Below are 25,553 nucleotides of genomic sequence, written 5' to 3'. Positions count from 1 at the left end.
GGAGGGTTATATCTTGGACTATTGGGTTATGCTCCAGATTCAGTGATTGGACACTGGCAACTACAGCTTGCCACAACTCAGCATTACTCCTCCCACTTCCAGCATTCCCTCAGTTTTGTCAGCAGTCAGTGTATTCTGATGACAGGTTAGAAAACAAGTCTGGCGAGGAGTATTCCCCCATCCACATCAAGTGGAAGGAAGAATGGGCTGCCATAGTAAATGTACGAAGTCCTGGACTAGCTCCTTGTGCTGCTATTCCCTCCCTCAGTCTGAGCTTAGAACGGCAGATTGAAAGAGGCCCATACCAAATTAAATGCGGTCAAACTGCTTTAAAAAAAAAATATATAAATAAAAAAAAAATATTAATACATACAGTGCTACAATAATTTATGTTTTATATCTGCCTGGAGGTCCGCTTAAAGTGGAAATTTACTCATAACAGCTTCATAAATAAATATTACTTACATTCCGCAATAATAATTCTACTACTAAAATTAGTGCGTGTTGTAAATTGCCTCCAGCATTGTTTCGGTTTCTTCTTGCTGGAGGTCAAAGCCATGAGGAACATTAAATCTTTAGGCTATCAGCAGATCAGCCTCTACATTTTCAGCACACTGCCAAAAAATAAAAACAAAAAATAAAGAGCAACTGAGCATGTGCAGAGCAAGATGAGACAGTGCATTACTGGATTTTAAACAGCATAGGCACTTATTTTTAAATGTTTTATATAGCTATACCTGCGAAAAGGGCCAGGCTGAAGTGATCTAGCAGGACTTCAGACGAAAGTTCCACTTTAAATGTATTTTTCTTTTATTCAAATACCTGATAATCCTGTCGTAAAGGTCTTTGTTCAGGCACTCCCAGTTATAGGGTAACACACTTGTCCCTGTCTCTCAATCGTTCTCCTGTTTTGTCACCCTGTCGCACACATTTCCAATGGAGACTAAAGGTGGCCTTGATGGTACCCATAGTCACCATCAGAAAACTCATTCTGAGAGAGAATATGCACCATGTTTGGTGGGATGTAAGCTGGAAATGTCTGAAATGGGGCTGCAAGAGATCAGCAGTGCTTATAAGCAACAAATAATGAAAACAAAAGATGAACCCATATTTAATAAACAAAAAAAAAAAAACAAAAAAAGCAGTATATGGATGTTTTATTTTGTTTTCCCGAGTCATCTTCTAGGACAGCTCACTTGAGAGATAGGGCTCCTCCCAGGAAACACCCGCTCCACCTTTTTTTCCCCTTTATAGGCGTCCTCTCTCCCATTGGCCCCCAGTTTTAGTGTTTCCTCCGGCCAGGAAGGAGCTACGCCCGTTTTTTATTTTTTATCTGGGCTCTCTGGCGGAGTACAGAGGGTCCCTGGCTGGGCCCCCCCCTTCCTCCAAGCAAGGCAGGGGCCTTGTGAGGGGGGGGACCTTTCAGCCAGTTTCACTAGGGATGCCCGTTGTGGGGTGGGGGCGTCGGCCCCAGATGGTCCCAGCGGGGCTCTCCAGGGGGGTAGAGCCCGCTCCGCCGACCGAGGCATTGGTGCCTTTCCCTGGGGGTTTCAGGTAAGTCTTACCTGCTCCTGGATCCCGGCAGCATGGCCAGGAGGCTCGGCTGCGGTGGGTCTGGACGCTGCGATCGCATCACTTCCGGGCGCCGGGTGTCGTCACTTCCGGCGCAGGAGCAGGGAACGGCCGCCGCCATCTTGGAAATGGGCGGCGGGCCGTGGAAGGAACCCGTGCCACGGCCGCTTCTCCACCGGCGGCCGTGAGAGGGGGGTCGGCGAGGGGGGATCGCAGGGGGGGGGGGGCGGAGCCCACCAGCCCCTGAAAAACCGTCGCACCGAGGCAGAGTCTGCGGCGGCATGGAGGCAGATCTGTCAGGAGCGGGGGAGGCCTGCAGTAAGGTAAGGGCCTTTGTTTGGCAACTTTCTTTTGTTTTTACCCCCCTCCTCCCCCCCCCCCTCCCCGGGATGATTGGGTACCCCCCACGCACACACAGCCCCCCTCTCCCCCCCCCCCCCCCCCCCCCAGGCCCACAGCTGGAGCTTTCACAGTGGCACAGGGGGGGAGGCGTTGCTGTTACAGACGCATGAACGCGTGTATCTCCTTGTCCCCAGATGGGCCCACAGGAGGAGGATAGAGGGGAGAAAGAAGCTCCTTGTGAGCAGAAAAAGAAGTGTGCCACTTGTAGGAAGAAACTGGCGAGCTCCTGGAGGAAGCAGCTCTGCCAGGGGTGCATAGACAAGCTCATCAAGAAGGAGTCTGGATCTCTTTTTAAAGACTTCCTACAGAATATGACACAAGAGATGTCCAAGACATTTCAAAGCTTCAGAGAACAGAAGCCGGGACCGGCCCAGGATGAGCCCCAACCGGGCACTTCTGGCACCCAAGGGGGGAAAAAGAGGAAGCTGGTAGCGCCGGTAAGGGACTGGGAGGACGAACAGTCGGACACCTCAGACTCGGAGGAGGGTGAGATTGAGGCTCAGGGCCCAAAGGCAGACAGGTTCCTTTTTCAGGTGGAAGACACGGAGGACCTGTTAAAGGTGATCTATGAGACCCTGGATCTGGAGGAAGAACAGCAGGACCTCTCCCTCCACGACCAACTGTACGCAGGGCTACAGGCAAAAAGCAGCCGTACATTCCCAGTACACCCTGCCCTATGGTCCACGATCAGGAGAGAATGGGAAGAGCCAGAGAAGAAGGCTTTCCTTCCCAAGAACCTCAAGAGACGTTTCCCCTTTAAGGAGGAAGATGCCTCGGTTTGGGAGACTTGCCCAAAGCCAGACGCCCCTCTCTCGAGGATCTCGAAGGACACGGATCTGTCCTTTGAAGACGGTGGGTCCCTAAAAGACCCGATGGATCGGAAAGCGGACGCCTTCCTGAAGAGGGCATGGGAAGCGTCCGCAGTGAATTTTAAACCTGCAGTGGCAACGACCTGTGTGTCCAGAACCCTGGATGTGTGGTTGGGGCAGCTCCGTTCGCATCTGGAACAAGGCACTCCGGGGGAAGAGATTCTGAAGTCCCTTCCGGTGCTGGAGAAAGCGGTAGCCTTCATCGCGGACGCATCAGCAGAGACCATCAGACTCTCTGCTAGATCTACAGCGCTCATAAACACGGCAAGGAGGGCTATCTGGCTGAAATCGTGGCAGGGGGATCTGGCCTCCAAATCTAAACTCTGCGGCCTGCCGTTTGAAGGTAAACTCCTTTTCGGCCCGGAGCTGAATTCAGTCCTGGAAAGGTCGGCCGACAGGAAAAAGAGCTTCCCGGTCCCCAGCAGGCAGGTTGGACGGAAGGGGTTTCGCCCATCCAGGCGATACGCGTCAAGGGAAGCTAGGTTCCAAACCAGGCGCCCAGGCTGGGGCGCAAGAAGAGGCAGGAACGAGCCGAGAGGCAGGGGAGGTTTCCTTTTCAACCCCGGCCAGAATAGACCCAAAACCCAGCCGAAGTGACTGGAGAGGCCAGGTGGGAGCGAGACTGGGGCGCTTCCACGCACAATGGCTAAGGATAACCCAGAACACCTACATTCTGGAGGCCATCCACAGGGGGTACAGAATAGAGTTCACAAGGGCCCCCCCTCAGAGATTCTTTGCAACACCCCTGCCAAAGGACAGGGCTATGGCGGATGCGCTGGTGGACCTCCTACAAAATATGCTCAGTCAGAACGTTATCTGCCAGTTGAGAGAAGAGGAAAGGGGAAGTGGATTCTTCTCCCATTTCTTTCTAAGGAAAAAACCGTCAGGTACTTACAGGATGATATTGAATCTGCGGAAGGTGAACGAGTTCGTGAGGCCCAGCAAATTCCGTATGGAATCCATATACACGGTGAAGGAACTCCTTTCACCTGGGGTGTTCATGGCCTCGATAGATCTGCAAGACGCATACCTACATGTCCCGATAAGAGAAGATTCCAGGAGATTCCTGAGGTTTGCGCTGGAAGGAGAAAAGGGTCCGGTGCTATTTCAGTTCAACACACTCCCCTTCGGCCTGTCGTCGGCCCCGAGGATATTCACCAAGATTTTAGCGGAGCCTTTAAGAGTTTTGAGACTGGAAGGGATAAACATTATCCCCTATTTGGACGACCTGCTTTTATTTGCGGACACAGAGGGAGGCCTGAGATCGCACATCGAACGTACGATATCTTTTCTGGAAAGTTTGGGGTGGCTTATCAACAAGGAGAAGTCACAGCTAACCCCCTCCAAGAGGATTACGTACTTGGGGTACGTCCTGGACTCCGCACAGGCCCGATCGTACCTAACATCAGAAAAAGCCCTCAACCTGCGGCAGGACACAAGGGCCCTCCGGAGGATGTCGACCTGCACGGTCAGGACCGCGATGAGAATAATCGGGCGGATGACAGCGGCAATACCAGGGGTGCAATGGGCGCAACTTCACTCCAGGGTGCTGCAAAATCACACCCTTTCCCACTGGGACGGCAGCCGAGCAGGTCTGAGTTCCAGGATCCGCATCACGCACGAAGTGAAGGAATCGCTAAGGTGGTGGGGAAGCAGCCTCACCTTGGAACGAGGAAGAAGTTGGAGGCTGGCCAACCCACTGCGGATCACCACGGATGCAAGCATGACTGGTTGGGGCGCCCATATGGAAGACGGCCTGGCCCAGGGCACGTGGAGTGCAGTAGACTCCAGCAGGTCGTCAAATTACAGGGAGCTGTTGGCAGTTTTCAAGGCACTTACGACCTTTCAGGAAAAGATAAGGGGGAGAGGTGTCCAGATTCTCTCCGACAATACCACTGCAGTGGCGTATTTGAACAGGCAGGGAGGCACAAGGTCCCCAAGGCTGATGGAGTTGGCCGGATCCCTCCTGAGCTGGGCGGAGGAAAACCTGAAATTCATCACGGCAGTACATCTGAAAGGGGACCTGAACCAGTTGGCGGATCAACTGAGCCGAAGAGAGGTCATCCAGACAGAATGGTGCCTCAGCCAGTCAGCGTTCGATCAGATTTGCGCCAGGTGGGGCTCCCCCTCTATCGATCTATTTGCCAACGGCCAGAACACAAAGCGGGAAAGGTACTTCTGCCTGCAGAAGGACCCCAAAAGCGAGGGGATAGATGCGCTAGCCCAGCAGTGGGAAGGAGACCTCCTTTATGCCTTCCCTCCATTCAGACTACTGCCGAAGGTGATTCAGAAGATCCGGGTGTCTCAAGCCAAAGTTATTCTGATCGCGCCATTCTGGCCCAAGAGATCTTGGTTCTCCCGGTTGAAGGAGCTCAGTTTAGCAGACCCTTGGATGATACCACCCACACGCGATTTACTCAACCAAGGGAGGGTGATGCATCCTCATCCAGAAAGGCTGTCCTTAGCGGCGTGGCTTCTGAGCGGGACAGGCTAGCGGAAAAGGGGCTCTCGGCAAGAGTGGTCGCCACCCTTTTGGATGGCCGGAAGAGGTCGACGAACGCCTTGTACGACAAGGTCTGGAAGAAGTTTTCCGCCTGGAAGGTCAGAAACGAAGCACCGGGCACGCCCATTTTGCATACAGTTCTTGAATTCCTTCAAGCCGGGGCGGATAAGAGTCTGGCCGCCAATACCCTCAAAGTACAGGTAGCGGCTCTGTCGAACTTTCTCGAGCTGAGGTTGGCGGCAGACCCATTAGTAATCAGATTCCTGAGGGCTATCTCCAGGCCCCGTGCCCCGTCCTTGCCAAAACTTCCAACATGGGACCTGGGCACAGTCCTGAAGAGCTTTCAGCGGGGGCCTTTCGAAACGCTGGATGAATGTTCGCTCAGATCTTTGACTCTTAAAACCATCCTCCTCACGGCACTAGTTTCTGCCCGCAGGGTCAGCGAGTTGCATGCCCTTTCAGTGATCGAGCCGTACTGCACCATCTTATTGGATAGAATCATCCTCCGCACGGACGCGGCCTTCCTACCTAAGGTCGCGTCACACTTCCATAGATCTCAGGAAATAGTAATACCTTCCCTGGAGGCCGATCCGGGCAGCGCGGAGGACTGTAGCAGGTTAGACGTAAGACGGTGTTTGATCACGTACATCGAACGCACAAAGACATGGAGACACTCGTCCCGGCTTTTCGTCCTATTCCAGGGACCAAGGAAGGGGGACGGTGCCTCCAAGGGCACCATCGCCAGATGGATCAGGGAGGCAGTTTCGGAAGGTTACAAGTCGGCAGGCCTGTCACCACCGCCCGGCCTAAAAGCCCACTCCACAAGGGCCACTGCGGCCTCCTGGGCGGAAAAAGGGGGGGCCTCCCCCGGACAGATCTGCAGAGCCGCGACGTGGTCCAGTTTCGCCACCTTCACTAAGCATTACAGGCTGGATCTGATCGGCAGCAAGGACCAGGCATTTGGCAGGAAGGTCCTACAAGCAGGGTGCCCGCCCTAATGTACGTATTTCTATTCTACTCCTCTCAAGTGAGCTGTCCTAGAAGATGACTCGGGAAAACGCAGTTATTTACCTGTTAACTGTATTTCCAGGAATCTTCTAGGACAGCGTAACTCCCCCCCGATTACTGTTTGATCACACAATTATGTGCAGGTATGTTGCGAACCTATGGGGGATATCTTTATTACTGGTTTTCTTCTTTGTTTTTCTCCTAGGCCTTCGGTCATATTCTTATACTGGGGGCCAATGGGAGAGAGGACGCCTATAAAGGGGAAAAAAAGGTGGAGCGGGTGTTTCCTGGGAGGAGCCCTATCTCTCAAGTGAGCTGTCCTAGACGATTCCTGGAAATACAGTTAACAGGTAAATAACTGCGTTTTTCTGCACATATAGCCTAAGCCCTGGTTCACAGCAGTGCAGCTTTGAACTTGCGCTACTTTGTGCAACTTCAAAGCTGACTGACTACTCAGTGCAACTTCATTGTGGCTTGCTGACACTGTATGACTTCATTTAACAGATATCAATGCAAGGTGCAATGAAGTCTCACAAAAATAGTGCAGGAACTGATTTAAAGGTCACTGCAACAAGAGTCACACCGATTTGAAAGTTTGCATTGCTGCTAATGGGATGTGGCTTGTCACGCGACTTTGAACTCTTAAGTTGCATGACAAGTCCCACTGGTGTGAACCAGGGATTATGGTTATTGGCCCTCTTGAAGCATAAACACGTCAGAAAAGAGATCAACAAGCACAACACTTAAAAAACAAATGAAAAAAAGGATATTAGATCCCTGGGAGCTCTGTGTTCAAGTGTAAGATGGGCAGCAAAATCATCTGTAACGTGATTTGGATCTCCCCCTGGTAATGCTGCACAAATTGGACAAATCTGCAGAGAAACAAGCATATCAAATAACTATACAAGTCCGTCAAATGAAGACATACAAAAATAAAATGCATTCACAAAAAAAGCACCAAAAATTCTAGGCAATATAAAAAAAAGACTGTACTTTTACTTACAGCATCTAGTAAACCTGTTCTTATTAAAAAAAAAAAATTAAAAGACAATAGAACAGCACATAAAAATGCAAGACTGCAGAGGTTATTCATTATTTTTATGGGCATCTCATAAGCCCCAAAATACAACTTGGCTTTAATATTTTTAGCCACTGATGAAGTATAGATATGGATTTTTGACTTTTGTGACATGCTTGGTCTGATTTTAATCAGAGGGTTTGAGTCAGATACAGCCAGTCAAGCAGCATTGCAGAATTAAGCCAGAATTTGAGAGCTGTATATACAATAATTTTGTGTTAACTATATGAACTATTTAACTATAATATACATTCACGTCGTATTTGTGTTGGTAAGTGAGCTGTAGTTTTGAACTAACACTGCTGCTTAACCAGGGAGGAGTGTACAGTGCTGATGTCATGCCGCTGCGCAATTCCGAGTCGGCACCAGCTATTTATGTAAGCGGATATTTCTTTGCCATACTTATGAATTTTATCGGATTTTAATAAATACTACACTATTGGAAGCCTATTTGCTCCTGGCAAGTTATTTCACTGCAGCTCAGCTAGATATAATGACCTCTGTCAACACAGTCATATGTCAAATGCATGCACCTTTGGAATCCTTGTTTAAATACACGAGCATTTATGCTGTTGTAGTGGCAGCCATCATTTCCGGTGAGTTTTCAGTTCACTGGGAGACAGTGACGGAATTTGTGAATTACTTTGCTGTAAGCAAGAGCACTTTATGGTGGTGGATGGACAATATTTATATTTTTCTCACAAATTTTTCTCGATGATTTTTTGATATCACGGACGTTTATTATATTATTATTTGTATCTGCTTTGATATAGCTTTAGTTTCCCTATTTTATGATTGGCGCTACACTTTTACATATCCAGTAAATATACGCACACCATAGTTGGTAGGCGCTATAACTTTCATGCAAACCAACCAATGTACACTTACTGGGACCTGAGCAGAGGAGGATCAGGGATGTTCTTTGTATCACTTTAGCATGCTGCTGTTACCAAATGTCTTAGTGACAGCAGGCACAGGTAGCTTGTATTAAGCTACCCATTTTCAACAATGGACTCTGCCATGCTCATTATCATATCTGCAAAACACAGTTTTAGGCCTTTTTATTTTTCTTTGAATAAAAATTTTGGTGTGTGTGTGTTATATACAGCGGCTAAATAAGTATTATTCACCATTTTCTCAAGAAATAGATTTCTAAATGGTGCTACTGACATGAAATGTCAGTAACAACCCATGCAAACCACACATACAAAGAAACCAAAACAAAGTTCAGAAATTAGGTTAAGTGCAATAAAATGGAATGACACAGGGAAAAAAAGTATTGAACGCATGAACAAAAGTAGGTGCAAAAAAGGCATGGAAAGCCAAGGCACCAGCTAAAATCTATCAGTAATTAGAAAGTAATCCTGACCCTTGTCAGTGCAAATTAATATCAGCTGGTTCATTCTCAATTGATGGCCTCAAAAAAGATGTCTTAAGCTGTCACACAAGCAACATCTCATGATGGGTAAAAGCAAAGAGTTCTCCCAAGACCTTTGTAACCTTGTTGTTGCAAAACATACTAATGGCATTGGTTACAGAAGGATTTCTAAACTTCTGAATGTTCCAGTGAACCAGGTGATCCTCTCAAGATTTCTGTAAGAGGAGTGAAAAGAATTAGACGAGTTGTACAAGAGCCAAAGGACCACTTGTGGAGAGCTTCAGAAAGACCTGGAATTAGCAGGTACAATGGTTTCATTGTTTCACTCCATCGCTGAAGAAAAAGCATGTTGAAGCTCATTTAAAGTTTGCTGCACAACATTTAGATAAGCCTGAGAAGTACTGGGAGAACATAGTCTGGTCAGATGAGACCAAAAATGAACTCTTTAGATGCCATAATACACACCATGTTTGGAGGTCAAATGGCAATGCACATCACCCCAAAAACACCATACCAACAGTGACGTTTGGTGGTGGGAACATCATGGTGTGTGGCTGTTTTTCAGAATACAGTACAGGCAAACTTAATAACGCTGAAGGAAGGATGAATGGAAATACATACCAAGAAATTCTTGATAGAAATCTGCTGCCATCTACAAGGATGATGAAGATGAAATGAGGGTGGACATTTCAGCAAGACAATGATCCCAAACACAAAGAAGAAACTCTCAATTGGTTTCAAAGAAAGAAAATAAAGCTGCTAGAATTACCCAGCCAATCACATGACTTAAATAGAATAGAAAATCTATGGAAAGAACTAAAGATCAGAGTTCACAGAAGAGGCAAACAGAACCTTCTAGATTTGAAGACTGTGTGGAAGAATGGGCCAGAATCACACCTGAGCAATACATGCGACAAGTTTCTCCATACATGAGGCATCCTAAAGCTGTGATTACCAATAAAAGGATTTTGTACAAAGTATTAAATAAATTTCAGCTAGCATATTAATCACTTTTTCCCTGTGTCACTCCATTTTATTAGACACAGCTTCATTTCTGAACGGTTTTGTTTTGGTTTATTTGTATGCATGGATTGCATGGGTTGTTAACGACAGGTGGTTAAAATTTCATGTCAATAGAGCCTTTAGAAACATATTTACAGAGTATAATGTTGACGAGTGTGTACACACACGGCTTTTTTTCAGCGGGAACGCACCTCCAGCACTGAATGTATGCAATGACAAGGAGTGCTGGAGAGTCTGTTGATACTGGCTGCTGGGGGATCTATTGTTGCTGGGGGGGTTCTCTTGATGAGGGAAGTGTCTGTTGTTGCTGGGAGGGATCTACTATTGAGAGAGGGGTCTTTTGATGCGGAATGCTGAGAGATCTATTTTTGCTGGGTGTTCTTTTGCTGCTGGCAGCAGGGTATCTTTTACTGCTTTTTTTGCTCTCTTTAGTAAATTCCAAGAAAATTGCCACAAAATAAAAATTAGTGCTGTATTCACTAAAATGGGGTGGTACTGGTAGGTAGGCAGGCAGTGGAACAAAAGGATGGTGCCTGTAGGTGGGTAAGCGGTGGAGACAAGGGGTGACTCAGAAAGGGCGAGTTCCTGCACCTATTCTCGGAGGAAAAAAAAAAGAAGACATATAGATAGATAAAATCTGTAGCTGAACCGGACCCAGACTGCACTTGGTTATTTCCGTTAGACTCCAGCTTCCCTGTCCGAACACAGATCCCCGGACACCACCACTGATCATGCAGGAAATAAGACAGCACCAGGCTTCTTCTTAAGACAGGAAGTGAACTGCTTTAATTTTAACACAGACACAAGATATATACCCACCTCCCTGCATATGGACACAGGGCGTGGCAAACCAAATCTAGCAACCAGAGACATCAGCAGACACTCCCTACCAAGCCAATACACAAATACATACAACCCATAATAGTTTGCTCCCAAGCCAGACACACAATAGAACAATGGGACAACCACATGGCATTAAACAATGAACAACCCCCAAATCCCACCAAACCAAGACAGACAATATTAGGACAGATCACTCTGCACCCCTAACAGGCACAGGGTGCCTACACATAAGAGGAACATGAGGAGCTGATACAGGGGCCCCCCACCCCCCAAAAGTCACTCCAGTCACAAAATCTATATCTACCTTATGGTATTCTGCGAGTGGATTAAATAAGAGGAAAAAAAACGGCATATTGAGGTTATTAAAGAAAAAAAAAAAAAAAAAAAAGAAGGAGGCTGCAGCGACATCCGGAGGCTGAAAAAACCCCTTTGGCACTAACAGATTTGGTAATGTGCTCTAACATGGAAAGGAGGAACCATTCCTTCAAGACTATCAGCTTTAAAGATAATTCATCTGATCCACCTATCAATGATGCACCAAAATGCAGGAAATCCCTTTCCAGAACCTTTAGGAATCACAAAGAATATCCAATTTCCTAAAATGGACAGTGCTGAGAGGTAGACTCTCACAGCATGCCCCACGTCCATACAATGAAGATTATTTTCCCTAAGATGTTGTTTTGGAGATTGACATAAGGAAGGCTTCAAGACAACCTTGTCCAAAACAATACAAGTTTGTTAAAAGGTAAGTCTACTAACTTCTCCCCAAAGGTGACAGCCACCAGAAAGGTCACCTTACGGGAGAGGTCAGACAGGGGAATATCCCTGATGAGTTTAAAGGGTGGCTTCTGAAGAGCCATAACCCAAGGGGATACAGGAGAACAAACAAGTGGAGTGATATGAGCTACTCCCTCAACAAAAGGTCTAACTAAAGAGTGAGGGGGAAAAGGCCTCTGAAATAGAATTACTAAGTCCAAGATTTGTCCTGTAATGGTCCACAAGGTCAAGTGGTGGTCCATACTAGATTGGAAGGACGGACAATATACATCGCAAGGAGTACTTTCTAGGATGAAAGATCCTTTCCTCGCACCAGGCAAAGTAGGCCTTCTAGGTACAATGGCAAGATTTATTAGGTTAACTTTTTTACTTTAAAAAAAATATACTTTTTATACAATTATATGCATAGAATTTCACAATATCAGAGATCACAATATCAGAGTTGCAAACATGTTACAATCTGTAAATTAACAACCGATACATCAAATATAAATAAAGCAAAAATTTCACTCTTGAACAGAGAAGGGAGGTCTGTGAATGAAAAATAGCAGTAGTTTCACCAACAGGGGTGACTGGAAGAAAATACCAAGCACCAAGATTTTCAGAGTATAACAAAAATAGGAATTGAGGCCAGAACAACAGAAAGAGAAAGAGGATGGGGCTTCATTAAGAATGATGTTAAAGTCAGTGAACAAGAAGCAGGATGGAACATTGGTCCCTGGGACAGGGAGTCCAGAAAATGCAGAAAGGCACATGAAGCATCTGCCAGGAGCTTGAGTATAACTGAATACCACCTTCTCCTGGGCCAAGTCAGCGAAGTGAGGATACCTAGGATATCCTCTCCCAGTCCTGCAAAGCAGACAAGGGTGAATCTGGAGGGGCATAAGGTGCAGATCAGGTTGAAGTAATCCCATGGCTTCAGCAAAGCATGTACTGGGAAGGTCGGAGGGCTCCTGGATCTGCTGACAATCCTGTCCAGTTTGTTCTTGAATCTGAATGCCACCTGTGGCAAAAGACCTCCAGATGCAGAGACCATTCCCCAGGATACAGACACGGATTACTGAGAAAATCTGCCTGCCAATTTCCCACGCCTGGAATGAAGGCAGCAGAAAGGGTTGGAACCCGACGTTCTGCCCTAGAGAGGCACGACATCTGGTGCCTCCTTGATCAGTGATGTAAGCCACAGCCATGTGATTGTTCGATTAGATTGTCATTAGGTATCTTTGCAATATGGAGTCCAACACTGAACAGAAAAAAATTTAAATGCCCTGAGCTCTAGAGGGCTGATTGGAAGCTTCCTCCAATGTCCAAATACCTAGGGGGTGCAGAACTACTACCCAGCAGGATAGCATTCACCATGAAATCTGCTCACTACAGTGACAGAAAATGGTTTCCCAGCTCCAGCACAGGGGTAGAAATGCACCATATCTGGGAGAGTCTGGCTTTTGAGTTCAGACACAAGGAGCTGTCCAAGTACTGAGTCTGTCTGTCCCACGCAGCCAGAATGCGGAGTTCCAATGGTCTGGTGTGAAACTAGACATATGGCATTGCTTCAAAAGAAGGCCACCATGGGACCCAAGACCCTCATGTAAGCTTGAGTCAAGAGCTTCCCGTGTGCTCAAAGGACACTAGCATAAGACTGAAGGTACAGACGTCTGTCCTGCAGCAGAAAGGTTCTGGACAAGGTTGTTTTCAGCATAAGCCCAGGAACTCAAACTTGTGAGGTGGGTCCAGAAATTACCTCTGGAGGCTGAGGATCTTACTAAAGCTCTGAAGAGCCTGTACGGTTTGCTGGATGTTGGTTGATAAAAGGGAAGACTTGTCCTTCAAAAAGGATATCATCTAGGTACCCCACAACACAAAACCCTGGGAACAAAGCAGAGTCAAAACCAGGGCAAACACCTTGGAGAATACTGGAGGGGTAGTGGAGAGGCCAAAGGGAAAATTGGCAAATTAATCATGCTGGTCACCCACCGCAAAACGCAGGTAAGAAACATGAAAATGTGCAGACCTCCCAGAAGAAATGAGACAATGATCGATCTGGCATTTTCCATGCAAAACTTCTGAACCCACAAGAAAAAAGTTTTCAGATCCAAAACGGGTCAATCTCCCCCATATGGCCCAGGAACAGTAAAGAGATTAGAGTAGGAAGCATTTCCTGTTGGAATAGGGGTAATGACCCCTTGATCCAAGAGCTATAGGACAGCAGCAAGCACCTCAATATTTTAACTGGAACAGTTGAGACAATGTAGGTTTATTTACACACATATACATATATTTTTTTTTTGTTTTTTTAATACTGGCTAGACGTTTTCTGAGGCCCCCATATGTAATAAAACAGAGGTATTAGAATACTGACTTTGTCATTTGGTTGTTAGACAAGAGGAAACAATTTAAAATAAAACCTAACAACATTTTTCTGGCAAATTAACAGTTAGATTTACTGCCAAAATGTACTTACCACTTCTGTTGATGTTTCTGCATGCTCTGAAGTCACATGCTCTTGTAGCGAGGTCTCTGTATAACCCATTTTACCGCAATAAGGACAAGTAAAAGACTGTGGCTGCTCTACAGAGAAGGCTTCCCCACCATAATATAAATCTGTTTGGAAACAAAATACACAATTAAAAAATGTATACGTTTCTGTCTTTATCTCACATAGTATTTATAACTTTGTTTAGCTGCTTCTATGATTCATAGACCGCTACCATAGTGCAAAGCCAGGAAGATTATTCTGGTTCAGAGTTACTGCTTTTTCAGTATGCTCAAAGTACATAGATGATTATACTGATAATAATCAGGCTGGAGGTGGAAGAGATAACAGAATATGGAAGCTTAACCCGGATATAAATGTTTCAATTGACAGGCTATACTGTGCAGCAGAGATATGCGAATCACAAGACTAAATAAAACAGAATTAGAATTCCTCTGTCAGGTAAAACAGTTCAAAACACACACACTTAGCACTATGCCTGGGATTCCACTTTAATCACTTCAGCTCTTGTACCTTTATACCCCACTGCATGTTTTTAAAGTGGAGGTAAACCCATTTTTGCATCTTACCTACATGTAAGCTTACAATAAAGCTTACCTGTAAGTAAAATGAATATGTCATAAAAGTGCACCGGTTAGATTCGCTCTGTCAGCAGGAGCATGCGCTCTGAAGGAATGGCATACTGTGCCGCATACTGAGACTCCCGTGCGAACCAGGAAGGAAGACCCGGTGAAGATGGAAGTCTCTGCAGCAAGGACACCGCACTGCTGAAGGGCTTCGCGCTTTAAGGTAAGTCCTGTATAATGTGATAGAATGCGATGCATACTAGCACATAAGGACTTCACCTTCCAGGGGACTTTTCTTTTTCTCAAACTGTGGATTACTACTGTTTTAATGACAAAAACTAAACAAAAATATTAATTCAGTTTCTAAAATATGACTAAAATACTAAAATGGCATTTTAGTCAAAAGACTGACTAAATCGAAAAATTTGACATCAAAATTACTAGTGGTCAAAAAGCAATATTCTTGTTAATTTGCGGAACCTGGTTTTATTTATAAAGATGTTACTTGATACTCGTTTTCATTATTAGCAGAGAACCGTTAAAGTATTTATATTTACGTAATATGTGCAATGGCATTACAGCCAATGGAGTTTACTTTTTTTATAATATATATATATATATATATATATATATATATATATATAATTTTTTTTTTTTAAACCCTGGTTCACGCTGATGCGGGGCTGAATAAGTCGCCTTTTCTGTGCGAATTCCGCTCCGCATCAGAATTGCACCCCATTCACGCGAACCACTGCAGGTGTGTATGTTGACAACATCCCGAAAGCGGTCAGCAAAACGCGGTGCGATGTGCAGAATCGGATCGCATAGGTGTGAATACCCATGCGATCTGATACTAGTGCGGCCCAAAAAAGGGTCCTGCACTTTTTTTGTGCGGGTGCGGTGCAATTAGAGCCATACAAAATGTATGCCTCCATTCGCACTGCACACAAATTGCATGTGATTTGCACAGGAATGTGATGCGGTTCCTGCGCGAATCACATGCGATATACCGCACTGCATATATGTGATCCCACTCTTAAAGTTGCACTTCTGTTTGTCAAAAAGCAATATTTTTGTTTGTTTATGATACAGATTTTCAGTCAACTAAAAGACAACAAACTAAAAAGCAAATCAGATGACTAAAATACGACTTAAACTAAAATGGCATTTTAGTCAAAAGACTATTAATAAAACTAAATTGAAATTTGAAGTCAAAATTAACAGTGTTGGAGACAAACTAGGCTTTATTTGGCAATATTGTCTTAAAAAATACTTATGTAATCTATAGATAAAAAGATGTAAAATTGGGGGAAAAGGTCTTTTCCTATTTTTAGCTTAAAACATTAATTGTACTGTAAATAAAAAGTATACTTCCTATTCTATAAACTTGCGCTTTCATTTAATGCGACACAGAAAAAAATACAAGAAAGTAAAAGAAAAAGAAGAAAGCCCTTTTACAGGAAATGGGATGCCAGATCAGAAACATTGTCTGGCAGATGTGATAGTGACCAAGAACAGAAGGTATGTTACTGTCTAGATCACCGGGTGAAACATCCTAAAAATAAAAAAAAATTAAAAAAAAAAAAAAAGGTGGTTTTGGACAAGTCCTTTATTCAAAAAACAAATTTTAAAAAATGTTCCCCAGGTGTAGATCCATCCATAATCACGATATCTGCTGCTACCTCTGGCACGAAAGGAAAAAAGAAAAAAAAAAAAAAAAAAAAAAAAAAAAGAGGATCTGCTCCTGAGAGCTCTGCCGTTTGACAGCTCTGCTGCCTGACAGTTTCTGGGGTTGGATGGGGCGCTCACTTGATCTTTCAAGCCCCCCTTTTCCTGATCTGCCAGGCTGCATGCTCAGATAAGGGTCTGGTATGGATTTTCAGAGGGGCCACAGGCATTTTTTTTTTTCTTAATTGTTAATTGCTGGCAAATGTTTTTCTTTTTACATTCTGCTGTTAGCTTGTTACATTACCGCATATTTTCACCACTAAAATACCGCATGACTTCACAAAATAACTTTTTTTTTTTTTTTAGTAGCTTTTTTTAGTGAATGCCAACAAACATTTTGTATGGTATCTTACTGCATACTTAGATGCAGTAAGATACCGCTTTGTGAATTGCCCCCCCCCCCCCACTATGTCTGTGTACCAGGTTTTTCTGAGCCAGTTTAGCATCATTATTTTTCTCTCTCACGCACTGTATCGTCAAGGTATATGAGGCTAGAGGATTCCTGGTTTTGGTAACAAACCAAGGTAGCTTGCTGCTGAATCTGAGAGCATGGATGTCCACATATGGAATCTCCCATTTTTGGCATACTATACTGCAGAAATTTGGATGAAGGGCCCATTACCCTTGATTCAGGCAATGGCTGCTGAGATACTGTGGACTGCAGATCGTTGGGAAGCGAGTTTCTGTCCAAGAGATAATCTGGTTTGCTTTCTCCAAGGCAGCCAAACTCCAGGTGCCCCCTTGATGGGTGAAATTAGGCAACCGACATGGCACTGTGACTACAACCAGACTAGGATTCCCTTCAGTTCCAGTGCTGCAGGGCCAATTCCAGGTATACAGTGCTGCAGGGTCAATCTGACTGCTCCGACAGCAAAGATGGTCCTTGGACTGTTTGGGATCTGAACACTCTTCCCCACTCTTGCTTTCCAGCGATAGATAAGGAAAAGATGTTCTGTACTGTACAATTAAGACAGTATTTTTTATTGCGATAGAAGAAAATAAATAAATAAAATACATACCAAAGTCTACCCTTGTCAATATGCACTGCATTGGATGGTCAGTTGTATGCCTTGTCGTCGTTGCACCACTTTCATAGCAAGATGCACACAAATCGTAATCGTAGCAAATTAAACACTTGTATCGTCGGCCTCTAAAGTTTCCTTTTAAACATGCATCGCAGCTGACACCTGCACAGAAAGAAAAAAATTTAAGTTTTTTTTTTTTTTTTTCAGAAAGAAATATAAACTGTTTAAAGCAGAAGGCAATGGGTTCATGTCACACTAGTGATTCTGGGCCCACTCACTTTCTATGGCGTTGTATACATACTGGCCAGACCAGAAAGATGTCATTCTCCTGCTGCTTCAAAACTAGTGTTTTAAACAAAGGAATGACATATTGGGGTTTATTTACTAAAGCTGGAGAGTCCAAAATCAGACTCCCTTCTGCATAGAAACCAATCAGCTTCTAACCTCAGCTTGTTCAATGAAGCTTTGGCAATGAAACCTGGAAGCTGATTGGTTTCTATGCAGAAGGGAGTCTGATTTTGCACTCTCCAGCTTTAGTAAATAAACCCCATTGGGTCAAGTGACTGTTACACTTCAGAATTGTAAGTGTGACATGGACCTTGGGCTGCTTTCACACTGCTGCTGTGCGGTTTTCCAGCACCCCGTGTGCAGCACAGCTTTCCTGTGTGTTTGGAGCAGGTTAACAGCACTTTCCCATAGTTATATTACGTCCCATAAGTTTGATGAGATTTCTGAAAGCGCACCAAACACGTGGGACATAATATAACTTGCAGCTAAATTGTTCTAAACACGCGGGTAAGCTGCACTGCACACGCAGTGTGGGAAAACTGCATCACAGCAGTGTAAAGGCAGCCTTAAGAGATAAGATGGGCTGTTAAATTTCACATGCTCACAAAATCAAAGTGACAGCTGACAAATAAAAGAATAATTAGAGTTTCAACAAATGCATTCCTAAACCTTCTAATGGCATAGTTATTTACAGATTTTACCATATAACACATACAGTGGGAAAAGAATCATCCTCCTTTAAAATAATCACATTTTGTTGCTTTGCAGCCTGAAATTAAGGCAGTTTTTGTTTTATCCAGCTGTATTTACTCAGTACAACTTTAAACATCCAAGTTAAAGATATAATGCCAACACGTCACAAAAAATTAAAAACAGAATCACTGAGTTAAGCTGGCCATACATGGGTCGAATTCCTAAAGAATTTTCTTTCGAAAATCATTTCTAAGAATTTTCATTTGTATTTCACACCATTAGTGGGCCAGAGAAACAGCTGATTTTCATGTGACCGTCGAATTTGAGTGATCGGGCATGTTGGAAATTTTTTGAAAAACGAACAAATTTCTAATAATTTATGCGAGAAATATAATCGAAAAAGAAACGAGCATGAGCTGTGATCTGAGGAGAAAAGTACATTCTTGGCCATGAAAATTCTTTTCTGTAGCAACATGAGAACTTGAAGGCTTGGCTGGTTGAATTTCAAAATCAATGGTGGCACCATCGGATTATAAAATGCACAAAATTAGCAATTTTCTAAATAAAATTATTTCGGAATTTGACTCATGTATGGCTTGCATTAGAAAAAGGATCACCCACCTCCTAAAAATGACTTGTAAAACGCAATCAGGTGTAGCTAATCACCTTCTCAAAAGGCACACAAAGCCATTTATCTTTTGGCTGTGATCAGCTGTGGTCATTTTGATTAGCTCAGCATAAAAAGAGCTTCCCTGCAGCATTTCAGTCCCTGATAGTGCAACTGAAGCAAACAATCAACTTGGGGTGGCAAGGCACTGTCAGAAGATATCTGGGATAAAATTCCCTGAAAACCCATCTCTTCAGGGAAGCCTACCCCACCCTCACCTAACAGCCGATCTCCTCCACTCCGCCTACCACTCCATCCCCCACAGCCTCCTGTACCACTATCCCCTCCCTCCTAGATTGTAAGCTCGAAAGAGCAGGGCCCTCGAACCCCTCGTATATTGTTTTGTTACTATATTGTCTCATGTACTGTCCCCACTATATTGTACAGTGCTGAGCAAACTTTTTGGCGCTATATAAACACTGTATAATAATAATAACAGTGGACAGGCACAAGTCAGGAGATACAAACAATTTCAAAGACTTCATCAATGCTTAGAAGCACAGTGAAGTCTGTTCTTAAGTAGTGGAAGGTATTTGGTACAACACAGACCCTCCTTGGACCAAGACGTCACTCCAAACTGGATGAAAGAGCCAGGAGGAAACTGGACAGAGAGGCTACCAAGAGGCCTACAGCAGTTGCAGGAACTGATGACAGACTTGTCATTGTGTGCATGTAACAATACCACAAATTCTCTACAAATGTGGCTTGTATGGGAGGGCTGCAAGGAAAAAAAATCAACACCTCAAGAAAGGCCACATGCAGTTACGACTGAGCTTTCCCAAAAAGCACCTTGAAGATTCCAGGGCCACAAGGAAAAAGGTTATAAAGCAACAAAATATGATTTTAAGGGGCAGCGATTCTTTTCTATACACACTGTATATAGCATATTTTTATTTAAATTTGTATTTTGAGAGATTAATGTAATATTTATTTTAATTTGACTTTCACACCCACTTGTTACACCATATATTATTTTTCATATAGAGATTTGTAGATTCTCCTATAGTGGCTATTTCTTTTTCTTTATTGCAGAAGGATTAGAACCTTTGCAAGGTTTTTATTGCCATGTCTCAGCTGGAGAGTTTTACATCAAATGGATGACTTGTTTGTATATATTAAAAAATGATGAAGTCTATAGCTGCCCAAATGGTCTCCCATTTTGGTAGAAAAAAGGACCAGCATGCCAATTACAAAAAAGACAATTTGCCTGTGTGTATGTTCCTACCCTCAATTAAAGTGGTAGTTAAAAAGGATAATTTCACATTAAAAAAAAAAAAATAAATGCACATTTTTTTGCAGTTAGAAAAAAAAAAATTGCATTTGTTATTTAGGTTTTACTTGGAACCTGTAAAGTACTGCACCCGCAATCAGCAAGCTGGTTGTAACAAAGCAGATCAATGGATCAACTTGGGTACAACAAGCCTGCCCATACACTGATAGAAATTTGGCTGGTCCCTGCTGAACCAGACAAATGTTGATCCATATATGGCCGGCTTTACCTATAATTTCAGAAATATTGTACTGATGAATACACATTAGTACAAGCATCTCTCAGCAGAAGCCATTATAAAATAAATGCAGTATCTGCTGGTGCACAAAGTATTTCATTTGTGTCAAACTGAACTTGTTTTAGACAAGATTTTCTTTTAAGTTCTTGATAGAAGACATTAAACAAAAAACAAAAACAAATGGTGACCAGCAGGTAAAGAATGTATATTGCAGTTTATTTCAGCATGACCATGGAAACTGTCAGCCCAGCTAAAGCTGGGGAAACAAAAGTCCTCACCATATTAATGATGCATCTGACAATTTCTACAGCAGAGAAAGCAAGCCCAGACCAGTTTCCAAGCAGCAAATATACACGCCACAAGTCTCAGTTACAGAAATGCTTTATTTATTAATCTCTCACAATCAGTGAAAGCGTACAGGCTTGACAGACAATAGCAACATAAAACCAAAATGGCATCACTGGAAAAATTTGAAAAACGTTTTATTGTAATGCTAAATAGGAACGGTTAACTTGCTCTTACATTTTTGGCAAACCTATAGGGATACACATACAGTATAAGCTTTGCAACATTTCAGTATACAGATGAAATGCAAATATATGTACATATTAGGGGGCTGTTTAAAGAGACGAATAAGAAGTGTCAAAGTTTTGCAGCTTGGCATTGAGCAAGGGACAGGAGGATTTGGGAGGTCACACTAGCAACTCTAGATGTCTGCCTTGAAAAAGCAGCACTTGAGAGTCTTATTAAAAAAAAACAAAAAAAACTGGTCATTCTGGTTAACAAAACCATCTCTGTTGTTCAAACACAGTTTATCCTTCTTTCATTAGTAAAAATGAAAGAAGTTTGACTGGGTACCTTAGGCAACAATTATTTAATTCCACTATTTTCTCAAGGTTAACAAATTGCATAAAAAAAGTCAAAACCACGTCACCCTTCATATGATCTTACTGGAGATGGATCTGAGGTGCTCAATCCATCTGCTCTTCCACACTGTCAGGTTTGTAACCACAGCCGGAATAGAACACACAATCCTATATTATAATTTGTTTAAAAACCATGAAAGACAAATACGAAAAAAAAAAAAAAAAAAAAAAAACCCCACTCCTCTGAATGAGGTGCTTCAATTGCTCATGTCTTTAGCAAGTTGGGATTTTCTTTTACTTTCTCTTTCAATGATAATGGTAAACAGAACAAATAGAGTGAATCTCATTAACAGGGACACAGACCGCAATAAAAACTGACAAGCATTCGAATCCCTCTGCACTTTATCCAAAACAAAAAAAAAAAAAAAACAGTTTTGCCATTAGTTATACTTTAAATTTGTTCTAAAGGTAAAACATTACCTTAATGCAGGGAATGCATTAAGGTAAAAAAAATTTTTGCCACTTGCTCCCCCCCACGCCCAAATACTTACCCAAGTCCTATATCTATGCAGCACCATGCCTGTCCGCGGTCTTTTCTCCCCTCTTCTTGGTCTCACAAGCTTCCAGCTTCCGTCAGTCAACTCCTGTGAACAGGCAGCAGGAGATGGAGCCAAGCCGCTGTGTGTGTCAATGGATGCACACAATCTAGCTCAGGATCAAGCTTGCACATCTGTCCCTATAGCAAGCCCTTACCACAGGGGCAGACACAGAAGAGGAGGAGCCAAGATTACCAATGGGGGACCCCAGAAGAGGAGGTGCGGGGCTGCTCTGTGCAATACCATTGCACACAACAAGTAGAACATTTATTATTTTAATTAAACAAGAGTTGCCCTTTAAAACCACTTTAACAAACAGCACATTTGTACTACCCCAGCAATCGGAAAATTAAGATTTGAATGCATTCAAGAGACTGGACAGTGTCAATAAAATCTGCAAGGGCAGCCTTGTATAACCCCTCCTATTCCCATTATTATTATACAGGATTTATATAGCGCCAACAGTTTGCTCAGCACAGGGAGACAATAAAGCAACAATACAGTTCAATACAAGTGGGCTAGGAGGGCCCTGCTCCTTGGAGATTACAATCTAGTAGGGAGGGGCTGGTGGTACAAAAGGTAATAACTGTGGGGGATGGACTGATGGGAGAAATAGAAGAAGATTTGGTTATTAGCTGAAGGCAGGATAGGCTTGCCTGAAGAGATAGGTTTTCAGAAATCGCCTAAAAGTGGGCAGAGTAGGTGATAGTCGGATAGATTGGGGTAGAGAGTTCCAGAGGATGGGGAGGCTCTGGAGAAGTCCTGGAAATAAGCAGGAGAGGAGGAGTCAAGGGAGCTAGAGAGCAGGAGGTCATGCGAGGAGCGGAGAGGACAGTTTGGGTGATATTTATAGAGAAGATTGGGGATGTAATTTGCGGCAGAGTTGTAAAACAGCTTTACATGTTGTTTTGAATTTAAATTGATGGGCAATGGGAAGCAAGTGGAGGGATAGCACACATGGAATGGTTGGTAAGGTGGATGAGTCTGGCTGCAGCATTCATGATAAACTGAAGAGGGGATAGCCGGCGACTAAGTAGGCCAGTGAGGAGGGAGTTACAATAGTAAAAGGCGAGCAATAACAAGGGAGTGAATAAGTTGCTTAGTAGTCTCAATGGTTAAAAAGGGACGTATTTTGGAGATGTTACAAAGGTGGAGTCAACAATACTTGGACAGTGATTGGATTTGGGGCTGAAAGGACAGATCGGTGTGCAGGATTGCATCTAATACCCTGGCATGAGGGGAGGGGTTGTATTATTGATCTTGATGGAGAAGTCAGGCGAGGGAGCACAGGCTGGAGGGAATATTAATAGATTGGTTTAGGAAAGATTAAGTTTGAGGAAGTGGTGTGACATCCAGGCTGATATATCATGCCTCAGTTTTCCAGAAAGGCAGTAGTAGAGGTGGATCATAACAGGGGAGTGACCCATTTCTCTTACTGTACTCCAAGATTGCTGTCACAGTGGTCACCATTGGTAACAGTTCAGTAGCTGTCCTGGGAGCACACAATGAGCGCACTCTACACAAAGACCCCTCAGCCACCATGGATGCACAAGTGCAGCATGTGGGGAATGAAAGAAGTATGGGAATCTTTGATTGTAAGCTGCAAGGAGCAGGGCCCTACTAAACCTCCTGTATTTAACTGTATTGTTGCTATATTGTCTCCGTTTATATTGTAAAGTGCTGAGCAAACTGTTGGAGATATACAGTTGTGTTCAAAATAATAGCAGTCAGACATCACTAACCTGATCAATCACTGTTTTTGGTACAAATGATATTTCTACATGGCAAATAATTTACTAGCAGGTGTAGTAGAGTAGTAGAAATCCAACAGACCCAACAGTCATGACATGCATGCTGCGGATTCTGTGTAATTGAATCACTAATTGAAAGGGGCATGTTCAAAATAATAGCAGTGTGGAGTTCTATTAGTGAGGTCATTCATTCTTTGAAAAACAGGTGGCAATTATTGCCCTTATTTAGGGAAGGAAGGCAGCAAATGTTGTACATGCTGGTTACAGTGCATTTCTCTCTGAAATTCTGAGGAAAATGGGTCGTTCCAGACATTATTCAGAAGAACAGCGTACCTTGATTAAAAAGTTGATTGGAGAGGGGAAAACATATAAAGAAGTGCAGAAAATGATAGGCTGCTCAGATAAAATGATCGCAAATGCTTTAAAATGGCAACCAAAACCTGAAAGACGTGGAAGAAAGCGAAAAACTACAATTCGAATGGATAGAAGAATAGCCAAAATGGCAAGGACTCAGCCAACAATCAGCTCCAGGAAGATCAAAGAAGGTGTAAAGTTACCTGTGAGTACTGTTACAATTAGAAGACGCCTATGTGAAGCCAAGCTATGTGCAAGAAGCCCCCGCAAAGTCCCACTGTTGAAAAAAAGACGTGCTGAAGAGGTTACAATTTGCCAAAGAGCACATTGAATGGCCTAAAGAGAAATGGTGCAACATTTTGTGGACTGATGAAAGTAAGATTGTTCTTTTTGGGTCTAGTGGCCGGAGACAGTTTGTCAGACGACCCCCAAACACTGACTTCAAGTCACAGTACACTGTGAAGACAGTGAAGCATGGTTGTGCAAGCATCATGATATGGGGATGTTTCTCATACTACGGTGTTGGGCCTATTTATCGCATACCAGGGATCATGGATCAGTTTGAATACATCAGAATACTTGAAGAGGTCATGCTGCCTTATGCTGAAGAGGAAATGCCCTTAAAATGGGTGTTCCAACAAGACAACGACCCCAAACACACCAGTAAACATGCAACATCTTTGTTCCAGACCAACAAGATTGACGTTATGGAGTGGCCAGCCCAATCCCCGGATCTTAATCCAATAGAAAACTTGTGGGGTGACATCAAAAATGCAGTTTCTGAGGAAAAACCAAGAAATAGAGAAGAACTGTTGAATGTAGTCCAATCATCCTGGCCTAGAATACCGGTTCACAGGTGCCAGAAGTTGGTTGACTCCATGCAACACAGATGTACAGCAGTTCTCAGAAACAGTGCTTATACAACAAAATATTAATTAAGTGATTCAAAGGAAAGCAAAATCTTCAAACATTTTGCAGTTTATGAATGTTTGAGTTTACGAATGTTTTAGTGAATGTTTGAGTTTGTAAAGAATACAAACACTATTTTTTTGAACAGTCTAATATTCACTTTTCTTCCATTTTTTTAGAGGAACAACACAAATTTGATATATTTTTCTTCATGTTTTGATTTGGAATAGAATGTGTAGTGTTCCCAATGCATTTGTGTGTATGGAAATAAAAGCTATTAGAAGGATTTTGAGCTTTATTCACTTTTTTTCAACACACTATTATTTTGAACACAACTGTATAAATCCTGTATAATAATAATTAAAAAAAAATCATATACTTACTTAGGTGGATACAGCATCATTCTGATGCTGCATCTGTCTCCCGCCAGCTCTAAGGGTGAGAACGCAGCGATTACACGACCTGATTGCCGAGTTCTCCCTGCCGCTGTGAGTAGAGAACAGTGACTCACTGGAGCGCTGGGCTGTGGAGGGGATGGGAGCAGCAGACTCAGACTCTTGAGGCAGAGCCAGGTGCCGCTCCAGATTCTAAGTTGCATCCCGACTACATGGTCGCAATCTTTTGCCAGCCTGGACCGGCTCTGACATCAGCAGAC

At 43.5% G+C, this 25,553-nt stretch overlaps 1 protein-coding gene across 1 annotated transcript in view; it reads right to left on the bottom strand.

Moving 5' to 3' along the window:
* KCMF1 (potassium channel modulatory factor 1) overlaps window positions 1-25,553 on the bottom strand; it is a 79,721-nt gene that overhangs the window by 10,219 nt on the left and 43,949 nt on the right. Inside the window, exons 2-4 of the mRNA XM_089675375.1 lie at window positions 17,261-17,428; window positions 13,915-14,054; window positions 7,125-7,226 (exon numbers count right to left, since the gene is read on the bottom strand). Of these exons, the coding sequence (XP_089531501.1) occupies window positions 7,125-7,226; window positions 13,915-14,054; window positions 17,261-17,428 (410 nt within the window). The remainder of the gene's footprint in view (window positions 1-7,124; window positions 7,227-13,914; window positions 14,055-17,260; window positions 17,429-25,553) is intronic.

Source organism: Staurois parvus, unplaced genomic scaffold (genome assembly GCF_062004578.1).
Source record: "Staurois parvus isolate SC_StPar_1 unplaced genomic scaffold, SC_StPar_1.0 ptg000013l, whole genome shotgun sequence".
NCBI lineage: Eukaryota > Metazoa > Chordata > Amphibia > Anura > Ranidae > Staurois > Staurois parvus.
Note: the sequence above shows the minus strand (reverse complement) of the source record. Positions and strands in the feature narration are given on the sequence as shown.